Raw genomic sequence first — 19,858 nt, forward strand, 5'->3', positions numbered from 1 at the left:
TCTGGAATTGTTGGTTGATCTGTATTTAAGATTTGAGAAACCCCTTTCTTAAGTAAATTGTTCTCTTTTTTAACTAGTGTTGAGCATATTTTTTTCATAACAAGAATACCGAGAAACCAAGAACTGCGCTTGTCATGATCGCCTTAAGGGTCGCTGCACACTGTTATCATCACCATTGCCGTTGTGCTCTTTTACATGTGTTGTGAGGAGAGCAGATCGGAGGCGGTGGAGATGTGGAAGAGCAGAGTTTTGAAGACACCGTGGAGGTGTGATCGGGCAAGCGCAAGAATTTTTCAAAACTTTTTTAATCTTCAAAAACCTCCTTTAAATCTGAAAAAAGCTCTATTTTTTCAACAGTTTTTAAGAGGGCCTTGAACTTTTATCTATCCACCATTATTTTCAATCTTATTTAAAAAAAAATTATGGTCTATGGCTTTTAAAACCCGTCTGAGCCATTATGCATATAGAAACTCGTCTCTTGCAAAACTTGCCTGGTCTTGATCGCCTTGAGGGTCGGTGCACACTATTATCATTACCGTTGAGGCTCTTTTCTACATGTGTTGTGAGGAAAGTGGAAACAGAGGCGGTGATGATGCGGAAGGGCAGCGTTGTAGCGTAGCATAGGGGCGATCGAGCCAGCGCATCGATTTTTTAAAATCTTTTTATCAATAAAAACCTTTTTTAAACCTGAAAATGCTCTGTTAAAAAATTTTGCTCACTATTAATTGCACATTATCTTCAACTTGTTGCCCCCAAAATTAATGGGTTTTACAAAGCAAACTAAAGGTTCTTTTACCACGATCGCTCTCAAAAATTTGTTCATTAAACAATATGTATAATGTTTTCTTTACTTTCTTTAACCCGGTCTAACTTTGCCTATTCTTTTTTACTTTCTTGCTCTCTCTCTGTATAACCACCGCGGCCATGGGCTCATGATGATCTACACAAGTTGGCCAACTCACTTCCAAAGAAGGCTCTGTTCGACATCGTGATTCATCCATTTATCGCCTTCCTTTGGGGTTTTGGATTCATTTTGTACCCACTCAGCAACTATATGCATTTTGAGGCTTTGGCTGGTAAGCTTCGCAACATGAGTATGTAATCGATTTCTTTCTTGTCTTGCTAACTTCAAAGAATAATTATCATTCAATGATCATATGTATTTCCTTTTTCATTCTCACAGCTTTCTCCTGTTGAACCTATTTAGAGGCTTTTCGTTAGTTTTCCATATCTATCAGAATTTCCTTTTCCTTTTTTTCGGATGTGCGCTTTTATTTTAGAAGTTTTGGTCCGTCTGTATAGGGCTTCAAAAAACCTCTCCCTCTAAAGAATTCGAGCCGTTATGCATAAAAGTAACATTGCCACAGCTATAAAGGTCGTCACGATGTGTCCATTAAATCCCCATCAAATTCGCAATGGGTCTCCCGCGTAGCTGACCTGACTGTTTCCATGGTTTAGGGCCATCTCAATTTCAATACTCAAACTTGGTTTGGTGGGGTGTTTTTTTTTTTTTTTTTTTTTTTGGTGATGGATTTATTTGTACGTGTTGTTAATTATACAGATGATAGCAAGAAGCTTACTTCAGTGGCTTAAATATGAGACGGAGGCAAAAAGAGATTAACAGCAATGTTCCGGTGATGACTGCCTGGCTGCGAATCGAGAAGGAGATGGCCAAATGATTTTTGGGTTTTTTTTTATATCGTTTATTCATATAGTTAATGTGCTGTGTTATATTGTAATCTTAACCACTGGTTGATGATATGCAGAAAGGCAACTTCAAATGCACGTACAAGGTAAGAAGAGATTAGCAGCGTTCTGGTTGTGACTGCCCAGCAGCGAGTTGAGAACGAGATGGCCAGGTTTCAGTGTCGGTTTGTGTGTTTTTCTTTTAGTTTCAGTCCTTAGAGTCTGAATATTACGTTTGTGAGCTGCAGAGGTTGAAAACTAATTGCGACTAGTGAGTTTGGTTTATATTTTTTAATCTTTGGTTATACCTATAGTTGCTGTGTTGTCTTGTATTGTACTCGCTGGTCGATGATTGCATTTTTCTTCTCTATCCCGTGTGCATTGGATGCTCGAGATGGGTTCGTGATTTGATACAAAACCCTATAAAGTCAGTATCTAAATTGAACAACGTGGAACGTTCAGTGGTCTTCTGCTGTCCAACTAATTGCTCGGGGTAATCCCTTACCTTTGATACTTTAATCGTGAATACTTTACAGGACTGTTTTATATGCGAATATTGTGTGCGTGTGTTTTCCTTCATTTGCTTTTTTTTTCTTCTTCAGTAAAGGAAATTATTATTCATGGTAAAGGACAAAAGGTTTCTGAAAGAATGAAACATTTGTTTTCTGTTACAATAAAAGAGTTTACTCACAGCGGTCTAACAGGTTGAGAGCCATGCTTTCCGTGGGAGTCGCATCATGGATTGGGTATGTAGCTGTTTTATCTGTTTACTGTGAATTTTCTTCAGTTTCTTCATATTTTTATCTTGCCTTTTCTTGTATTGATGTAATCTCTTCTCTTCCAAATATTCTCCATTATATCATGTAATTGCTCCTATCTTGCTTCTCGAAGCATTTAGGATTTGACCTAAATGGAAATCAAAACTTCACTCTTTTTATGTTGTTTCATGTTATTTAGCTCTACTCCTTAGTTTGACCACGCTCTTGGAATTAGATCAATAGTCGTATACAAAATCTACATCAAATAATGTGAATGTGCATGAAAACAATGGAAATACATCAATATATAATGTGGTGTGCATGAAGGTTTATGTAACAACCTTATTGTTTTAATTGACATAGATTTGCTAGGAAAGTAAGAAGGGTTTTTTATTTGCTGATTTTTTGCAATGTAATTTTGATCTGTGTAGTTTTATTGTTTATTTCAATGGTTTCTTTCCCATTATCTCATAGCTTAACTATCGCTTACATCAAAATGTATGTGCACATGTTATGCTTCCCGTGTTGCTTTTTCATAGATTAATTTCTTGATTTTCAGCCACGTGAGCTCTGGTCTTTTTTCTTTTCTTTCTTTTTCCTTGTCTTCGTGTAACTGCTTTTTTCCTAGTCAATGGGGTTAGCCTTTATGTTCTTCTCTCAGACAATGTCAAGGAGTCCCCTTGTCAACATAAAAATTTATGGTAGGACGGTGTTGATCGCCCTCGCTGAGAGGTTAAGGGAAAAGGAGTTATGCTTCTGGTGATATTTTTCTTCTGGAATTGCTTTTCTGGTCAGGAGTAGATGGATTTTAACGAAGCCTAATTTAGAAAAGAAAAAAAAAAATTATATGAACTTTTTGATACTTTTCCGTTTTCCCCTGCTGATTTTGATACTCTAGAACGCTGATTTTTTTTATCACGAACTTTGTTTTGATTGTCTTTCTGGAGACACAGGACGTCTTTTGAGATATGGTAATTTTAGAATAGATGAGGCAGTGGTTGTAGGAGTACCATAGCTCGGTAGATTCAATCTGGTTTTCTATCTTCTGTTATTTTTCTTTTTCAATATCATGTTAACAGAAAGGTACTATGTTGATATGAGTTTTTTTTCTTTGGATAAATTACACTCATGCCCCCTGAATTCGGAGGTCGGTAACAACTCACCCCCTGAACTCGAAATTTCCACAAAAACTACTCTGATCTTTCAATTTTTTGGAATTGCGCCCCTTCCGTCTATTATTTGCCGTTACCATCCATGGCAAACCCACGTTTTCGACACGTGACCCATCAGCGAGGTCAAATTATGATAATACCCTTCAGTAACCAAATTATATATAGAAATCCCTAACCCTAAAATCAAAATCCCGAACTTGGATCTGATGTGATCTCTGCAAACTCAAATCGATGGCGTCTTCTTCGAAATGTGGAGGTATCGGCTTCGATGAAGGAGAGTCCGTCGATAAACGTCGGATTCCTCGCTGCTACTGTCGTGTATTGTGCGTCGAGCGAACGTCCTGGACATGTGACAACCTAGGAAGGAGGTTTTATGGCTGTTCAAGGTTTGAGGTACGTTGTTCTTTGTTTGTATTCGCTGCTGTTATTCCTCGCTGTTTGTTTGTATAAAGAGCAAATAATGTTGGGGGTTATTTACAGAAGAACAGGGACAGGGGTTGTGGTATGTTAGAGTGGATTGATCCACAAATGTGTAAAAAGGTCTTTGCAAATTATACCTGGATTATTGAAGAAAATTAACAAGCTAGAAGCACGGGAAACAGAAGATGTGTCGGAGACGAACATGAATAATGAAGTTGACATTGAGCTGAAGAAGCTGAGGGAAAAAATAGGGGATGAATCGCGCAAACTGAAGATGTATATGATGGTATTATGTATTGGTGTAGGTTTTATTTTGATGTTCAAATAAATCATGTTTGTACTTAACATTTTGTATGTGTGCAATTTGGACGAGTTTTATCAATGTAATATGTAATGTGGATAAGTTTTATCAATGAAATTTGGTTTGTTGTGGTGTTAGTATCCTTATCAGTGTTACTTAGTTCAAATAGTATTTAAATTGGACAAAATGAATGGCATTTAAACTGACTGTAGTTGTTAGTTTAAATGGACAAAAGTAATTACAATAGAAACATGAATGGACATCAAAACATTGAAATGGACAAAAGACCAACCTGGTCAGTTTTAGATTCCAAAATGGACAAAATATGTTCAGTTTACAACCACAGTTATGCTACCACATACATTTTTTCCTACCAATTTCACCCAAAATAGTACCACATACAGTTTTAGCTACTAATTTAATGCAAAAGAGTTCCACATATTTCATATCAACCACAGTTATACACAAACACATAAGCTAAAATAAATTTCTCGGGCGCAGTACATTCTTTCTTGTTGGAACCTTGTTCAGTCTCGGACTGCGCTGTAATTTCAAACATTACAAATGGTTAGATAAAGTAATGATGGTTGATACCGACTTAAAAAGTTAGCAACTAACCCTCAGTTGTGGTTGTGGATTGACTTGGCGCTGTCTACGTTGAGCCGGTCCCTGTTGAGGGGGAGGTTGTTGAGATTGACCCTGTTGAGTTGGTCCACGTTGAGCTGGAGCCTGTTGAGCTGGAGGTTGCTGTGATGGACCCTGTTGAGTTGGAGGTTGCTGTGATGGACCCTGTTGAGCTGCAGGCTGTTGAGCTGGAGCACGTTGAGTTGGAGCGCCTCTACTAGCCTGTTGTGCATCTCTAGCCGCTCGCTGTTCAGTTCTCTGCACGATTAGTTTAATGGATTAGATAGCAAGATATCATGACTTTAAATTTAGCACATTAAGCTTATCAATGCATCTTGCTGCCTTCTAAAACATGTTTTAAGGTTGTGTCCATGTTTTCCACATCCAGAACATCGTACTATGACGTATTTACGACTCATTCTGGTTCCACCACGTGGAACTACCTCATCATGCTCCACCCTCCTCAACTTTTTAGGTCTCCCTGGCTCGGCTCTATTCGGTGGCATTCTAATCGGTTCTAGCCCTGTTTTTGGCCATTGCTCGATAGGGTTCAGCGGACTGATCATGTATTTGTATGCACTCATGTAAGCGGCCTTCTTGTAGCAATCATCCACATACATTTCCGGTTGCTGATGTTTTTGCCAAATACATGCAATGGCATGAGCACATGGAATCCCTGAAAAGTCATACAAAATTAGACACGCCATACTAAATTATCTGAGTAATGAGTGAATTGAGTACCTGACAAGTCCCAATGATTGCGTGAACATGTTCTTCTATTTAAATCAACCGAGTACATACTCCCATACATGTTCTGGACTTGGAATAGCAATTCCCCACACCAATGAGCAATGTTCTCTCCAGACAGGTCCTTATTCTTTTCAAGAATCTTATAAATGCGCGGACCAATTTCTCCTGGCAATTTTTCTACAGCCACTCGCTGTTTGCTAAACCTCTGCAATAGGTACATTCTAATTCTCTCTAGCATGGATAGAATTGGTCTTTGCCTCGCTAGTAACACTGCCCTAGTACCATTAAAGGACTCACACAAGTTGTTCAGTAAGATGTCACACTTGACGGTTGTTCTGAAGTTGCTCCTAGCCCAGTGTACTGGATTCTTTTCGCACAACCAATTGTAAGCATCTTCATCCTCTGCCTTGATCATATCCATTTCTTGAGAGAATTTTTGTTGAGAATACGTCTTTGCTGCTGACATTACCTTTTGTTTCAAAAATTGTCCCTTGAAAACCTGCTCAGGAGGTTCAAATATAAGTAAGAAATAAGTAACATGGTTTCATTGTTAGACTTTGAGTGAGAGTATTTATAGCTACCGATCTAGAGAATGAAATAAACGACAACAAGTAGAAAGAGACGTAAACGACACGCAACAGATAAGACACGCTATCTATATAACAAAAGTCTCAAGGATTCCTCAGCTCGCTCGCTCCTCAGCTCGCTCGCTCCTCAGCGCAGCTCACTCCTCAGCGCAGCTCGCTCCTCAGCTCGCTCAATACTAACATTCATACATAGTGTGGTATATTATTGTAAGACATTACCTTCGTGAAATTGGATTGCAAGTGCCTTGCACAATGTCGGTGTTCTGCGCCTACAGAACCGGCTTCACACAGTCCATTCAGGGCTTCCTTTAACCCTTTCTGTTTGTCAGTGATAAATGTCCAGTGATGTCCATTGTGTATTTGCACATCGTCTTTCAAATAGTTTAAAAACCACGCCCACGAGGATTTGCATTCTGACTCCACCACTGCAAAAGCGACTGGAAACATGCTGTTATTGGCATCGATGCCAATGGTTGTCAACAGTTGACCTGTGTGATGTCCTTTGATGTGACATCCATCAAGCCCGAGCACAGGTCTACAACCCTCGTTGAAGCCAGATTTACAGCCGGAATAACAAATGTATAGCCTTTTAAATATAGGCCTACCTTGTTCGTCGGCTTCAGTCAGGAATTCGACAGTTGATCCTGGATTAGATCGCTTGATCTCTGCACCATAGTCCCACAAAGACGCATGCTGTTCTTCGTACGTGCCTTCAATCACTTTGGTCGCAAATTTTTTTGCTCTATAAGCCTTCATCTTTGAACAGTCTAATACAAAGTCCTTTTGTACTTTCTGCATGAAGTTGGTGGCTGACCAATTGTCATTGTCTTTGAAAGTATCCATGTACTTGTTAGACAACCATCGTGAAGTGGCGAACCTATTCTTGTTTGTTCTGGCGCAAGTGTGCTCAGGCACATAGGTCTTTATTGCAAATGTGGTCGTCTTACCTAGTTCTGATGCATAACAAAGCCAGTTACAGTTCGCATCTTTGCAAACTGCTCGCACTCTATTCGGGTCGTTGACCTTGAAGCGAACTTCCTTCCCTGATCTGATAGAGTATTCTCGGATGGCATCTTTGAATACACTTCCACTAGGGAATACTAGGCCCAATTTGAGCTGAGGACAACCCATGTCTGTGTCTTGTCTGAACTCTTGAAACTTTGGCAGAACCTTCTTCCAAACCGAACCACCCTTGTCTTCATCTTCGCTAGACGACTCATGGTGTAAGTTGATGTTCTCTTCGTCGTTGTAGTCACTATCTGCAGCCGACACTGGTTCATCATCACTGAAAGGTTTTTTTACCTTTGCCCTTTAAACAACGCTCTACAGTCGCCCCGTCCACGGCCACCTCATCTTCACTCTTCTCAAATCCACTGTCTTCCTCAACAACTTCAGCGTCCTCATCATCCTCTGCTTCTGCTTCACCATCTTCTTGAATTTCTGGCTAGCTGAAGGGTTGTTGACTGTCATCAACTTGGCTGAATGGCTGTTGACTCTCATCCACTTGGCTGAATGGTTGTTGACTCTCATCCACTTGACTGAATGACTGTTGACTCTCATCCACTTGGCTGAATGGCTGTTGACTCTCATCCACTTGGCTTTGTGGGTCTTGACCCTCATCGTGTTGACTGAGTGGCTCTTCAATAACAGCAGGTTGACTTTGTGGCTGTTGACTCCCATCCACTTGACTGAGTGGCTCTTCAATAACAGCAGGTTGACTTTGTGGCTGTTGACTCCCATCCACTTGACTGAGTGGCTCTTCACTACCATCAGGCTGACTTTATGGCACTTGAATTTCATCTACCTGGCTTTGTGATTGTTGACTCTCATCCAGGTTAAGTTCAGTCTCTTCAAATTCAGCTTGACATTCTTGAAATACAAGTTCAGGATCTTCAACTATAGTCTCACCCACTTCAACATCTGGAACGTCAACTGTTGGATTTGAGTCTTCTACCAGAAGAAGAGTATGCCCTTCTTCAACTCGGTGATCACAATACAGATGCAATAGAAATGTCCTCTCAAGTAGCTTTCCTACAACACTTAACAACGTACTATCTGAGTCAAGAAATAGAAACTCAGTAGCGTCAGCAGGTACCATGTAATACAGCCCTCCAACAAAGTATCCCAAGTCTTTCTTCAAAATCGCGTCCAACTCCAGTAACGACAACCGGTCAATGTCCATGTGGTCCACATAGTCCACTTTAGACTCCACATAAGACAGCCGGTCATTCACCAATTCCATCCTACCCCCATGGTGAACTTCGTACGTAAATTTTCCCGACCCAGTCACTGCAGCAACAAAACAAGAAAAAACGTGCCAAAAACAAAAACAATTACTCCACCATACAACTGGTCCCTACACTGGTATTTAAAGTCTGGAATCAAAATATCGAAACCCCCAAAACCAGACAACGACAACAAAAATGGTCCCTTTATTAAAAAAACAAAGCATAACAAATACCAGCAGTGGTCCCAACATTTCACTTTCATAAATACTTACCCACCAACACCCGACATCCTGGATTTATTTATATTTAATCTTGAAATAAAGATGCTCACCATATGGTGGTAAGCGCACCGATGCGTTACTTTGGGAATCGCATTTCTTGTTCTTGGACGGAGATTTACGAGCGGTCTTCTTCGTCGGAGATGATTTCTGCTTCTTCTTCGCCGGAGATTGATTTCGCGAGGGTTTCCGACCAGTTTTCACCATTTCGAAATAAATGTCCATTTTTTTCCGAAAATGATTCAACCCGCTTGAAATTAATCATTTAAATTATCTTTAATTCATATCCATTGGAGAATACCAAATACACCCCTCGCTGATGGGTCACGTGTCGAAAACGTGGGTTTGTCATGGATGGTAACGGCAAATAATAGACGGAAGGGGCGCAATTCAAAAAAATTGAAAGATCAGAGTAGTTTTTGTGGAAATTTCGAGTTCAGGGGGTGAGTTGTTACCGACCTCCGAGTTCGGGGGGTATTCTTGTAATTTATCATTTTTCTTTCTTTCCATCAATGTGTAGGTATCTCAATCTAGGGATGGCAACGGGTACGGGTAAAGCCGGGTACACCTATTCCGTTACCCGTACCCGCTATAATTTTTTACCCGTTACCCGGACCCGTTTACCCGGATTTTGAGACGGGCCGGGTAACGGGGATACCCGCCGGGTAAACGGGTTAAAAATATTGGACCCGTTACCCGTTTACCCGGTTTAAAAAAACGGTAGCTGGTCGGGTAGACCCGCTTACCCGTTTATAAAATAAAAATCCATCAACAATATAAAGTTTAAAAATAATAAAATTTAGGTGAAAAATATCAAAGTGCTACTACAATATAAAGAACATTAAAATTCAAAATAAATAAATAAAAAATACAAAAGAAGTCTTCATTGCAAATTGATCATCTTCATTGTAAATTTTGTCATCTTCATTGCAACATATAAAAATTTATTATCTTTTTAAATATTTAAAAGTTAACGGGTCGGGTCCCGGGTAACCGGGTACAGGATAACTATTCCGTTACCCGTACCCGGACCCGTTAAAACCTTACCGAGTATTACCCGTTTACCCAAAAAGAACGGGTATTACATAAATCGGGTAACGGGCCGAAACGCGGGTAACGGGTCAAATTGCCATCTCTATCCCAATCTGGGCGTGGAATAGAAGGGGAAAGGGAACGATGTCACTTGGGGCATTTAATAAGGTGTAATATAATTAGAGCGATTCTGTTAAACAGTAAATGTCACTTGTTTATTTATTTACTTAACTGAAATTTTCTGTTCTGCTTCGCTAAACTCAATGAAGAAAACGATGCTTCTGGTGAAGTCCCAAATAAGAATTATGAAGGTATTAAGATGGAGTAGGGTTACGAAGATGATGACGAGGAGCAACTTGGAGGTAATAGTGAAATTAAAGAAAAACATAGCCACGAGGCTGATAATGATGGATAAGATGACAAAAGTCCGAAGAATGCAAGCGAAATATATGAATCTGGGTCCTCAGTCAAAGACACAGATCTGACCTCCGGCGAACTACAAGCAAAAAATGATTTGGAGGTAAGAACCAAATTTAGTGTTTATGGGTGGTGAGGAATGTGTTGTTGAGCATCAGGCATTATTTGCACAATTTCTCTTTTACTTTTCTTTTTCTTTCTTTTTGTCTCTTGTTCTAGACCCTTTCTGTAAATATCCTTTGGAAGATTGAGGTCTAGGACTGTAGGGTCATCCGAGTTCAAATGGCATGAAGAAGATTTAGAAATCAGTACTCAGCTAAATTGTATTTTGTTTCTTGTTCTATACTCTCTGTGTCTTATTTTGTTAACTATGTTTTTTATTATAATGAACTGTCTTGCACATCCACTTAACGTCTACGTGTAATATATTTGTGCATTTGCTGTAGAATTGTCTAGGAAAGTTACTTAGGGTTTTGATATGCTCTTCTTTTTCATAATTTTTCGATGTAAAATTTTAATATCATCCCTTCTAATTAGTAGGTATATGATGGTACCTTTAAAGTTACCTTTTAATTTGTAGTTTGACAACTGATTGTGTTAAAAATCCCTTCTAATACATGTCTTGTTATTACTATTTTGAATGTTGCTTCTTTTTTTAATGCCAGCAGTTATAAGGCATCGACATTTTCACGTTTTTTCATGTTGCATGATTTCATTTTTGCGCATAACAATTTGATTTTCAGCCAACCTTTTTTCACGAGTTTATTCTTTGCAAATTCGACTCTGATTTTTAAGGTAGTGATTGGAGAAAATAAATTTTACTTTGATGTTCTTCTTATATCTTAAGCAGCCGAGAGTCATTTTTGACAGATTATCTATGTAAAGGAACAACATGTTCTGAGTACGTTTTTTATATTATTTATTTATTTATATTTATCGAAGCATATTCTGGATATTCTGAGTAAGCCATTTTCAAGATGTACCGCCCTGCATATCCTGCGCAAATTATCTTCTTTTGTCTTTCATGTTTATCACTCATAATGCAAAGAGCAGATCAAAGATGGGTGGGGAAAACGATTTCTTAGTGTCAGTAAGATAGATTCTCTCATTTCCTCTGCAACATGTACAGATACTTTTTTATTTTTTTAATAGAAACTAGATTTTATTATCAATAGTTAAAGGCAATTCCCGAGAACACTTGTATACACCAATGGCGAACCAGGTTAGGTCGTACATATACCGAGTCATAAATAGAGAGTAAGCGTTTCATTTTGCAACTCCGCGTCTTTTTTCTTCTTCTTTAGAACTTGCCTGAAATTCACCATTACTCTGGAAATCGTTGTCATTATGGTCTAGTTGTCTGCCAAGAAGGTCTTGTTTCTGTGTAGCTGCTGCTTTTCTCAGTCAATTGAGATAGCCGTCATATTTATGGTATGTGTTTGATTGGTTTGACCGTTTAACGATTTATGATCACTTTTTATTTCTTATATTTTTATTATTGGATATTTTAGGGCTAATATTATTGACGGACATTGTTGATCTTCCTCTCCTTAAGGGCAAAAGAGTTCTGCTTTTGGCGATAAATTTTCTCCCTTTTTGTGGATTGGTTTTTTGCTCGGTTATAGGTGGATCTCTGGACCTGGTCTGGTGTAGAATTATTTTGAAGGAAGGTGGAAAAAATACCTTAAACAGTCTCTTAATTGCTAGTCCGGTTTCCTTTATGTTGATTTTGATATTCTGGAGGAAACATTGGGCAACATTTTTGAGGTATGGTACTTTGTGAATGGATGAGGCAATTGTCATGGGAGTACCATTGCTCAGCAAATTCAAGCTTGTTTTCAATTTTCTTTTGACAGAAAGTACTAGTACTATGTAGATCTGATTTATATTCCCACTTTTTAACTTATTTCTTTCTTTTTTTCAATCCAAGCAGGTATCCCAATTTGTGCTTGGAAGTGCAAATAGTGCAAATCCTCCCCTATTCACTTCCACTTCCATGTGGCACGCATCAAAGGCGAAGAAAAGACCAATAATGGTTTGTGAAACTATTCCAAAGGTTCAGCCACAGAGTCTTATGCCTTGTAACTATTCCGAAGAAAAGAAGCAGAGATTTCTTTGATTGAAGAAAAGCATCAAGACCTAGCCAATGGCTTCCTTCATAATGCACTTGCTCCAAATTTGGATTCTGGGTCCTATTCCCTTGGCTTGCTGACACCATTCGTCGCCGCCACTGAGCCGTCTTTGAGGGACATTATATCCATCAAATTTCCTCGAGATGGCCATTTTTCAAGTTCACCGAGGTTCAAGTTGGCCAAGAGTCCGAGATACTTACCACCAATTATGCAGGTACTTTTGCTTTGCTGTTCTTTTTATAATTCAGGATTGTTTTATGTCTCTCTAATGTTTTAATCTACTTGTCTGCCTTGTAAGCAAACATTAACTAATCTAGAAGATCTAGTCCAAGGGTTTAGTTGTCCAAACACGTGATTCTTGGAATTGGGGGCAAAGGTTTCCATATCCTTAAAATTGTCTCTTCATTGAGCAATCAAACTGTTTCCTTCTGAGTTAGATAATATTGATTAGGAAAGAGTTACAAGGCTTTGTTAGTTCTAACAATAATTAGTACTATTCTTCTGTGGTTGTTGCTACCAGGACACTTTGCTTCACTTCACTATTCCTTCAGTTGGAGTGCGATGGTTTCTGTCTGAGACTTGTCAAAAAATAAAATCTTCACTATCCTTATGTAGGCAATTTCTCTTTCTAATCTTCCTTTTTTTCTACGTGTTCTAACTATTGCCTGCTATTTTCGAGCATCAAAATAAAACTTCCGTGGAAGAAGAATAAAATATAAAATTTTGGAGTAACAAAAAGCTCAAACTAAAAAGGAACTGAAAATCATTCTTCATACAAATTTTTGGTATGGAACTTGATTATAAGGGGTAATTAAAGGGGCTATTTTCTAATTTTGTAAGATAAAAAAAAAAATAAAAGACTTATAGTAAATAAATAAAATACGAGGGATTGAGTATCAAAATAAAATTTTGGGGGATAAAAAGAGAGTATTCAGGGCATTTTTCATGACTAATTTTTTTTTACCTACATGTCTCTATTATGTTGTTTTGTCTTGGTGCTTGGAGGCCCCCTTGTAAAATATTTGGAGAATACTAGAGAAGTAAGACCCGTGATAAAAAAATATGTATTAAAAAGAGAGAAGTATGGCCTGGTAACTGTTTCTCGAGTATTTGTCTAGGGAAATAGCTATTTTTTTAATACACAGATTTAACAGCTTTTGTGACTTATTCTTGTGTATCGAAGAACAATTGAGCAATTTTTATTATCACTTTCATGTAAATGGCCTCAGTTTTGGTACATAGTTTCCTAGTCTGGATCTAATTCTGGTTATGTGTTCCCTATATCATGACGATACAAGCATTTAACACTCGAAGTTCATAATCGTAGGATAGGGTAATGCAAGCTTTATGTCACTAACTTGCAAGTCATAGAATGTGTGGTGGATTTATCTCTCTGATTTTGTTTGAATTTCCTTGGTCTGGAATAGTTACCAAAAGGCTAGTTGCTTTTATTTGTTCGTTATAATTGCATATTTTGTGTTGTTTCTTTCAAATAACCCTTCATGTTTATTTTTATTTTATTTATTCGCTCTTTACGTTTGCCACAATAAGATTATCTCATTTTTGTGAGTAAAATATTCACGCTTTACGTTTCCCATCCATTCTTGTACATTGCCGATGCTCTCTTTAAAGGTTCGCACAGCATTTTAGTCAATTTTCCATTGTTGACTTTCTAAGGGTTCGACATAGTCTTCTCCATATTAAGGGTATAGAAACTTGATAGAATGTTCTCTTTGTGGACGAGGGACTCTTCTATATTCTTTGGAGGGTCTGATGCTTTTTATTTAGATTTTGATCCCTACGGTTTTTTATATTGCTCTTCTTCTTTCAATTAATTTTTCTTTATTACTTCAGAATTTCCGTTTTCATATTCATTTTTATCTCTTGTTTCGTGTTGTTTTGTTTTGTTAAAACTACATGAAAATATCTTATTTCGGAGAAATTTCTCCTTGATCCACTCTCCTGCACTTGCATTTAAAAAATTGTTGATTTTTGTGATATTGTTATTCATACAAATGCTGAAAACTGTTGACAGTTTGCAAACTTATGATATATAAATGCAAGCAAGATCATAAGTCTTATGATCTTGCTTGGCCTCCAAGGTTTCATATCTTCTTCCTTAGTATGTGTATTCATGCTTTCACACCTTTTCGTCGTGATTTGATTTGTTCCTTTTGATTTTGGTTCCGTTTACTACCACTAATTTTTGTATTCTTCCTCTAATTCCTAACGTTTGTTTCAGTTTGGTAACGTTCCTCACTAGAATCAATTGTACACTAGAAATAAATGCGATGACATAAATGTTGATTGTTTATTATATGTGAAAATGCCGTGTTGAGATTTTGTTATTCTAGCTTTGAGTGAAAATGTTGCAAGGTATCATTTCATATGATGTCGTACTATTAAGTATTAACATTGGTTCATTTACGAGTCTTCTCTTCGAGGTTTTAGATTTTTGGCCTATGACAATAGTGTTGCAATATATGATTTATCTGTTAGAATTATAATCCTGCGTATCTTTTAATATGCTCTTTTGATTCTATAAGGATTAATGCCTTATTTACACATATTCTCAGGCTGTCGAGAAGCTACAATTTGTGACCCATTTGTAATGTGAGTACTTTGAAGTCAGCTAAATTCATTAGTGATGTGGGCGGCTATACCGTTCTTTGATAGCCATTCTAAAATTGTCTTTTTATCATGGAAATAAGTATATTATATTTATATCACATCTCAAATGTTCTTTTATTTTATTACATAGTAGTATGTTTTGCACGTTGCTGCGAAATAATTAATATAATTTAGTTTGAAAAATAAAATATATTGAGAGGGGTCCAAAAATATTTCAGTTTGAAAAAAAAAATATTTAAAGTTTTTTGAAGGTTTTTTTTTTTTTTTTTTTTTTTTTTTTTATATTTCTGATTAAAAAAAATGGTACAAATGAATATTGTTTTTGTTTAGAGTGTCCAATCTCTTATTTTAAAAATAAAAAAATCATTTTTCTATTTTATATATATAATATGATATTTCAAATGAATATATATATATTAAACTTATATTACATCTCAAATGTTCTTTTATTTTAATACATGTATTTCAAATGAAACTGTTTCAATTACTGTAATCATGGACACAGTTATTCGAGTATACAAAATTTTGAAAATAGCAACTTCTGAAATTTCTAGATATTAGCTATGTTCATATTTTGAAGGATTTTGACATTTCTTTATTTTTAGTTTGCCTTTTCTTTCAATTATTTTAAATAACAAAAGTATTTAAGTTTTAAAAAAGGTCTAATGGATGGGTAAAAAAGAGTGTTTGAAAACGACTTATCTACCGAGTTCAATTGGTTAAGTTATTATTAGGGTTTAAACTTTAAAGTTTAGACTAAAAAACGGCTACTATAATTCAAAGTTTCAATTAAAGATGCTAGTGTTTTTTTTTTGTTTTTTATTAAGGGAGATCTCAATAAGTCGCGTTGAACTATAAAATTGCATGAATAATAGCTAATCTTTAGTGTTTTTAATTAATTAGTCTAAATTAAACATAGGGGAAATGGCGGTAAAATTACTCCATGTTTAGATGAAACACTATTTATATACTTATTTTTATTTTTCTTGGACAAAAATACTCAAAGTTTCAAAGTTAGTTACACGTAATTACTTTGCTGTTAAAATTTCTGTTAGAACTAAACAGTCCGAGTAGTAACGGACCCACTATAACGCAACATGTGGCATTTTTGTCAAATAATAAAAAAAAAACTTTGATTATAAAAGTAGTATTTTGATCAAACATATTTGACATTTTTTTTTGTTCAATTGATTTTAGGGAAATGGTGACAAAAATACTCAATGTTTAGATAAAAACATTACTTATATACTCATTCTTTTTTCTTTGGCAAAAATACTCAAAGTTTCAAATTTAGTTACGCGTAAATACTTTGCCATTAAAATTTATGTTTGAACTTAACGGTCCGAGTAGTAATGGAACAACTATAACGTAATATGTGGTATTTTTACCAAAGAAAAAAAAACGTTGAATATATAAGTAGTATTTTGACCAAACATTGAGTATTATTGTCATCATTTTTCACTTTTATCCTTTAAATCACACGCTTGTATTTTAAAGGCAATGTAGATCTCTAGTCCATCCAAAACTTGTATTGCAAACTAGCAACTGTTTGATTAATTTATGGTAATTAGCCATTCAAGTTTATTACCACACGTCAATGTACAAAACTACTCTTTTTATTTTTTCGCTCAGTTGCATGAGTTGTATTTGAAGAAAGAATAATAAGATATTTCATAATAAATGTAAATAATGACTACTGTGATAATAGGCAACAAATTTGAGCACATGCAACCAAACCGAAGACCATATTCAAACAAGAAACAAATAAACAAACAAAAAACTCATTCATGCAAAAGCACTCACAAAAAAACCTAACCTCAAACAACAATCGTCAAATGAAAACAACCAATTATTACCAATAATTAACAGATATTAACTGTGCAGCAACCTAAAAACCAATAAACCCATTAAGTTATTAACATATATTAATGATTATTATCGACGTTTGTGTCTCCGCCGGCCAAATAGGGAATAGGGAGAATGAAATGGACATTTTTGTGTCGACCTTTTTGAGAGAGAGAGAGAGAGAGAGAGAGAGAGAGAGAGAGAGAGAGTTTCCTACAAATGAGGAAACAAATCAGCAACAAAACTACTTATTCAGTTTCCATGGCAATAACGGCAACGATTTTTTTTCTTTAGAAAATTATGAAAATAGTCAACTTAAACGTTTGACACTGCTAAATAGCCAACTTAAACGTTTGACATTGCTAAATAGCCAACGTTTGGTAAATCTTATGCCGTAAATAATGACGTGACCTAATATGTGGAGGTGTCTATTTATCTAAAATTTACGTCTGTAAATATATAAAAATGGCTACTTACCTAAGATGTACCAAACGTTGGCGCTATTTAACAATATCAAACTTTTAAATTTGCTATTTTTCTAATGGATTTTTTTTTTAATTTCAAATACAAAAACGTGAAAATAAATGAAGATTAAAGTTAAATTTTCAACCTGTTATAAATACTGCCAGGTCAGCAAAATGACTATTTATCAAACTAAAATAAAATATTAGCTATATTAAAATAATGACATTTCAACAGGCTTTTTTTTTTAAAACGTGGCCGGCACCACGGGTAAAACTTCATTAAAAACCCTCACATATGGCGGAGGAATACCGTGGTTACATCACAAAGATTGATCTTTAATAACATCTCGTAACGCGCATGGTGGGACAAGCCCCAACCATCGCGAATTCGAGTTAAAACCAAGAGCATAACGAGCCATATTATGGGCAGCAACGATACATGAACGGGGAAGGAAAGAAATAGAAAAAGTAGAGAAAGCATTACGTCTAACATTTATGTCCTCCAAAATCGTTCCAAGCTCCGTAGGGGGGATGTTGTCATTCTTCACGGCAAGGACCACTTCTCTACAATCGGATTGTACCACCACATTCTCTAAGCCGAGTTCCATCGCCAAACGCAAGCCACCGGAGATGGCAAAGGCCTCCGCAAGAGTGGGAGAAAGGCTGGAGTTCTTCACACCAATTTTTGAGGCAATAACCCATCCCCGGTGGTCCCGGATAACACACCCGGTGCCTGTCTTTCCAGCCCTCGTATCGACCGCAGCGTCGACGGTAATAGCCATCATCCCGGGGTTTGGGGGCTGCCAAACCGAGGCTGGCTGACCATCCTCCGAAGGACGAGAGGCCAAATACACGTTGGCCCGTCGATAAGAATCAAGGAAACCACCCGCCCAATCCACAAGGTCTTCCGGACTCCATTTAGCACACCCCTTCGAGACTCTATTCCTGTGGTTCCAAATCTCCCAAACTAGCACCACAAAAAAATCAATATTACTAACCTCAATGTTTTCCATGGCGGCAATGAAGAGGGAAACGGCATCGTTCCCATGGAAATTTTTTACCAAACCACCGAAACAAGTAAGGTCCCAAACTTTGCGGACCTAACGACAGCCCCAAACCGCGTGGACAACCGTTTCCGGGCCCCCGAAACACAAGGGGCAGCGGTTTTCGGAGATGACTTTACGTTGAACAAGAGCCGTATTCACCAGAATCCACCCATTGCAATAGTTGTTAACAATTCTCGTGTTTTAAGTAGTTAGGATTTTCTTTAATTTTGAATATTTGATTATTTCATTCCAATACTCGTATCCAACCATCTTTATCAGCACGAAGCCTCAAATTTATTTGGAAATCGTAAGTCAAGTGTTTTCATAGTATGTCTTGGCTTTCATACCCATAAATCGCACTTGTGGGTTCTTACAGTATTCGATGAATTGTTGTTTTAGATTGTTGATGATAGTGTTTTGCAAAAATTTTGACTCCGAACATATATGAATAAAAGTTTGTTCGCTTTGGACATTTCTCATTTGTGTTTCTCTTTCTTGAGCATGTATTTCCGCTTAATTTTACGGGGTTTATTTGGCCATTTATGTTTCATTTTTGTCATTGTTAGATTTCAACTCAAAACCAATTAGTGTAAAGTGGAGAGGTCCAACCGATATATAAACACATGTTCATTCACATATACATTCAATGTAGGATTATCTCACTTTAATACTCCCCTTACGCATAGTGTGATCAGACCGAGTAGCAATTTCCTTCACGCTTCGTGTGAGCCGGGTCAAATTCAAATTTTGTGAATGGCCAAGGCTCTGATACCATGTTAAATTTCAACTCAAAACCAATTGGTATCAATAGAGAGGTCCAACCAATATATAAACACATGTTCATTCATACACACACAAACAATGTGAGATTATCTCACTCACTTCAATAGTAATCTCTTGTGTTTTTTATAATTTGAATTTATGATACCCAAGCCAGCAAGCCTCATAATTTATCGACCATGTTAACACTTACAAACCACTACAAAGTAGAAGACACTCATAAACCAGAATACGTTTTTTTTTATAATTATAGAATTTTAGACATCGTCAATTAATATATTGAAGTCCATTATTATTTGTAAACAAACATAATTCAAAGACACTTATAACTAGAGTTTTGAAAAGATCTAGGCACGGAAAACTAATATATAATGTTTTTAATTTGAGAACATTAAGAGTTAGTGGAATTTGAATCGGGCTATTTTTATAATTTGACATTTACTGCATACTTGTGTAATTTTTAATACATAACAAGCAATAAATAATTAGTAGAAGGTATTATGGTCTATGAATATTTTGTTATAATCATTGATGGCTAATTCCTAAATGAAAGGTTAGCTATTATAATCTTATATTTTAAATGGGGCTAACTAAACAATGGGAGGGATATGACTTTTCTCAAAATCCATCATTAAATCCATTTGGTTTGGTTTGTATTAGTATCCCATAATACATGTTACAAATATATAGAAAATTCGGAATTTAGT

At 36.6% G+C, this 19,858-nt stretch overlaps 1 protein-coding gene and 2 long non-coding RNA genes across 7 annotated transcripts; 2 read left to right on the top strand and 1 right to left on the bottom strand.

Moving 5' to 3' along the window:
• The first annotated feature begins 920 nt into the window (after positions 1 to 920).
• Positions 921 to 2,436, top strand: LOC149387643 (uncharacterized). Of its 2 annotated transcripts, XR_016300949.1 has the most exons (4): positions 921 to 1,094; positions 1,303 to 1,452; positions 1,562 to 2,179; positions 2,391 to 2,436. It is a non-coding gene; the product is annotated as an uncharacterized LOC149387643 (long non-coding RNA). The 2 variants fall into 2 exon arrangements; XR_016300950.1 differs by lacking the exon at positions 1,303 to 1,452 and having other exon boundaries at positions 921 to 1,076.
• A 7,504-nt stretch (positions 2,437 to 9,940) lies between these two features.
• On the top strand, positions 9,941 to 15,077 carry LOC149387644 (uncharacterized). Of its 4 annotated transcripts, none has more exons than XR_016300587.1 (6): positions 9,941 to 10,004; positions 10,106 to 11,510; positions 11,610 to 11,684; positions 11,765 to 12,020; positions 12,187 to 12,599; positions 14,962 to 15,077. It is a non-coding gene; the product is annotated as an uncharacterized LOC149387644 (long non-coding RNA). The 4 variants fall into 4 exon arrangements; XR_016300586.1 differs by having other exon boundaries at positions 10,106 to 10,356; positions 10,473 to 11,684; XR_016300584.1 differs by having other exon boundaries at positions 10,106 to 11,684.
• A 2,568-nt stretch (positions 15,078 to 17,645) lies between these two features.
• Positions 17,646 to 18,338, bottom strand: LOC149387645 (uncharacterized). Its single transcript, XM_089622208.1, has one exon. The coding sequence runs from the start codon at positions 18,336 to 18,338 to the stop codon at positions 17,646 to 17,648; it is 693 nt and encodes a 230-aa protein (XP_089478334.1).
• Positions 18,339 to 19,858: the final 1,520 nt, after the last annotated feature.

This window comes from Urtica dioica, chromosome 8 (genome assembly GCF_054948205.1).
Source record: "Urtica dioica subsp. dioica isolate 48M chromosome 8, U.dioica_male_clone48M_v1_H2, whole genome shotgun sequence".
Classification (NCBI taxonomy): domain Eukaryota; kingdom Viridiplantae; phylum Streptophyta; class Magnoliopsida; order Rosales; family Urticaceae; genus Urtica; species Urtica dioica.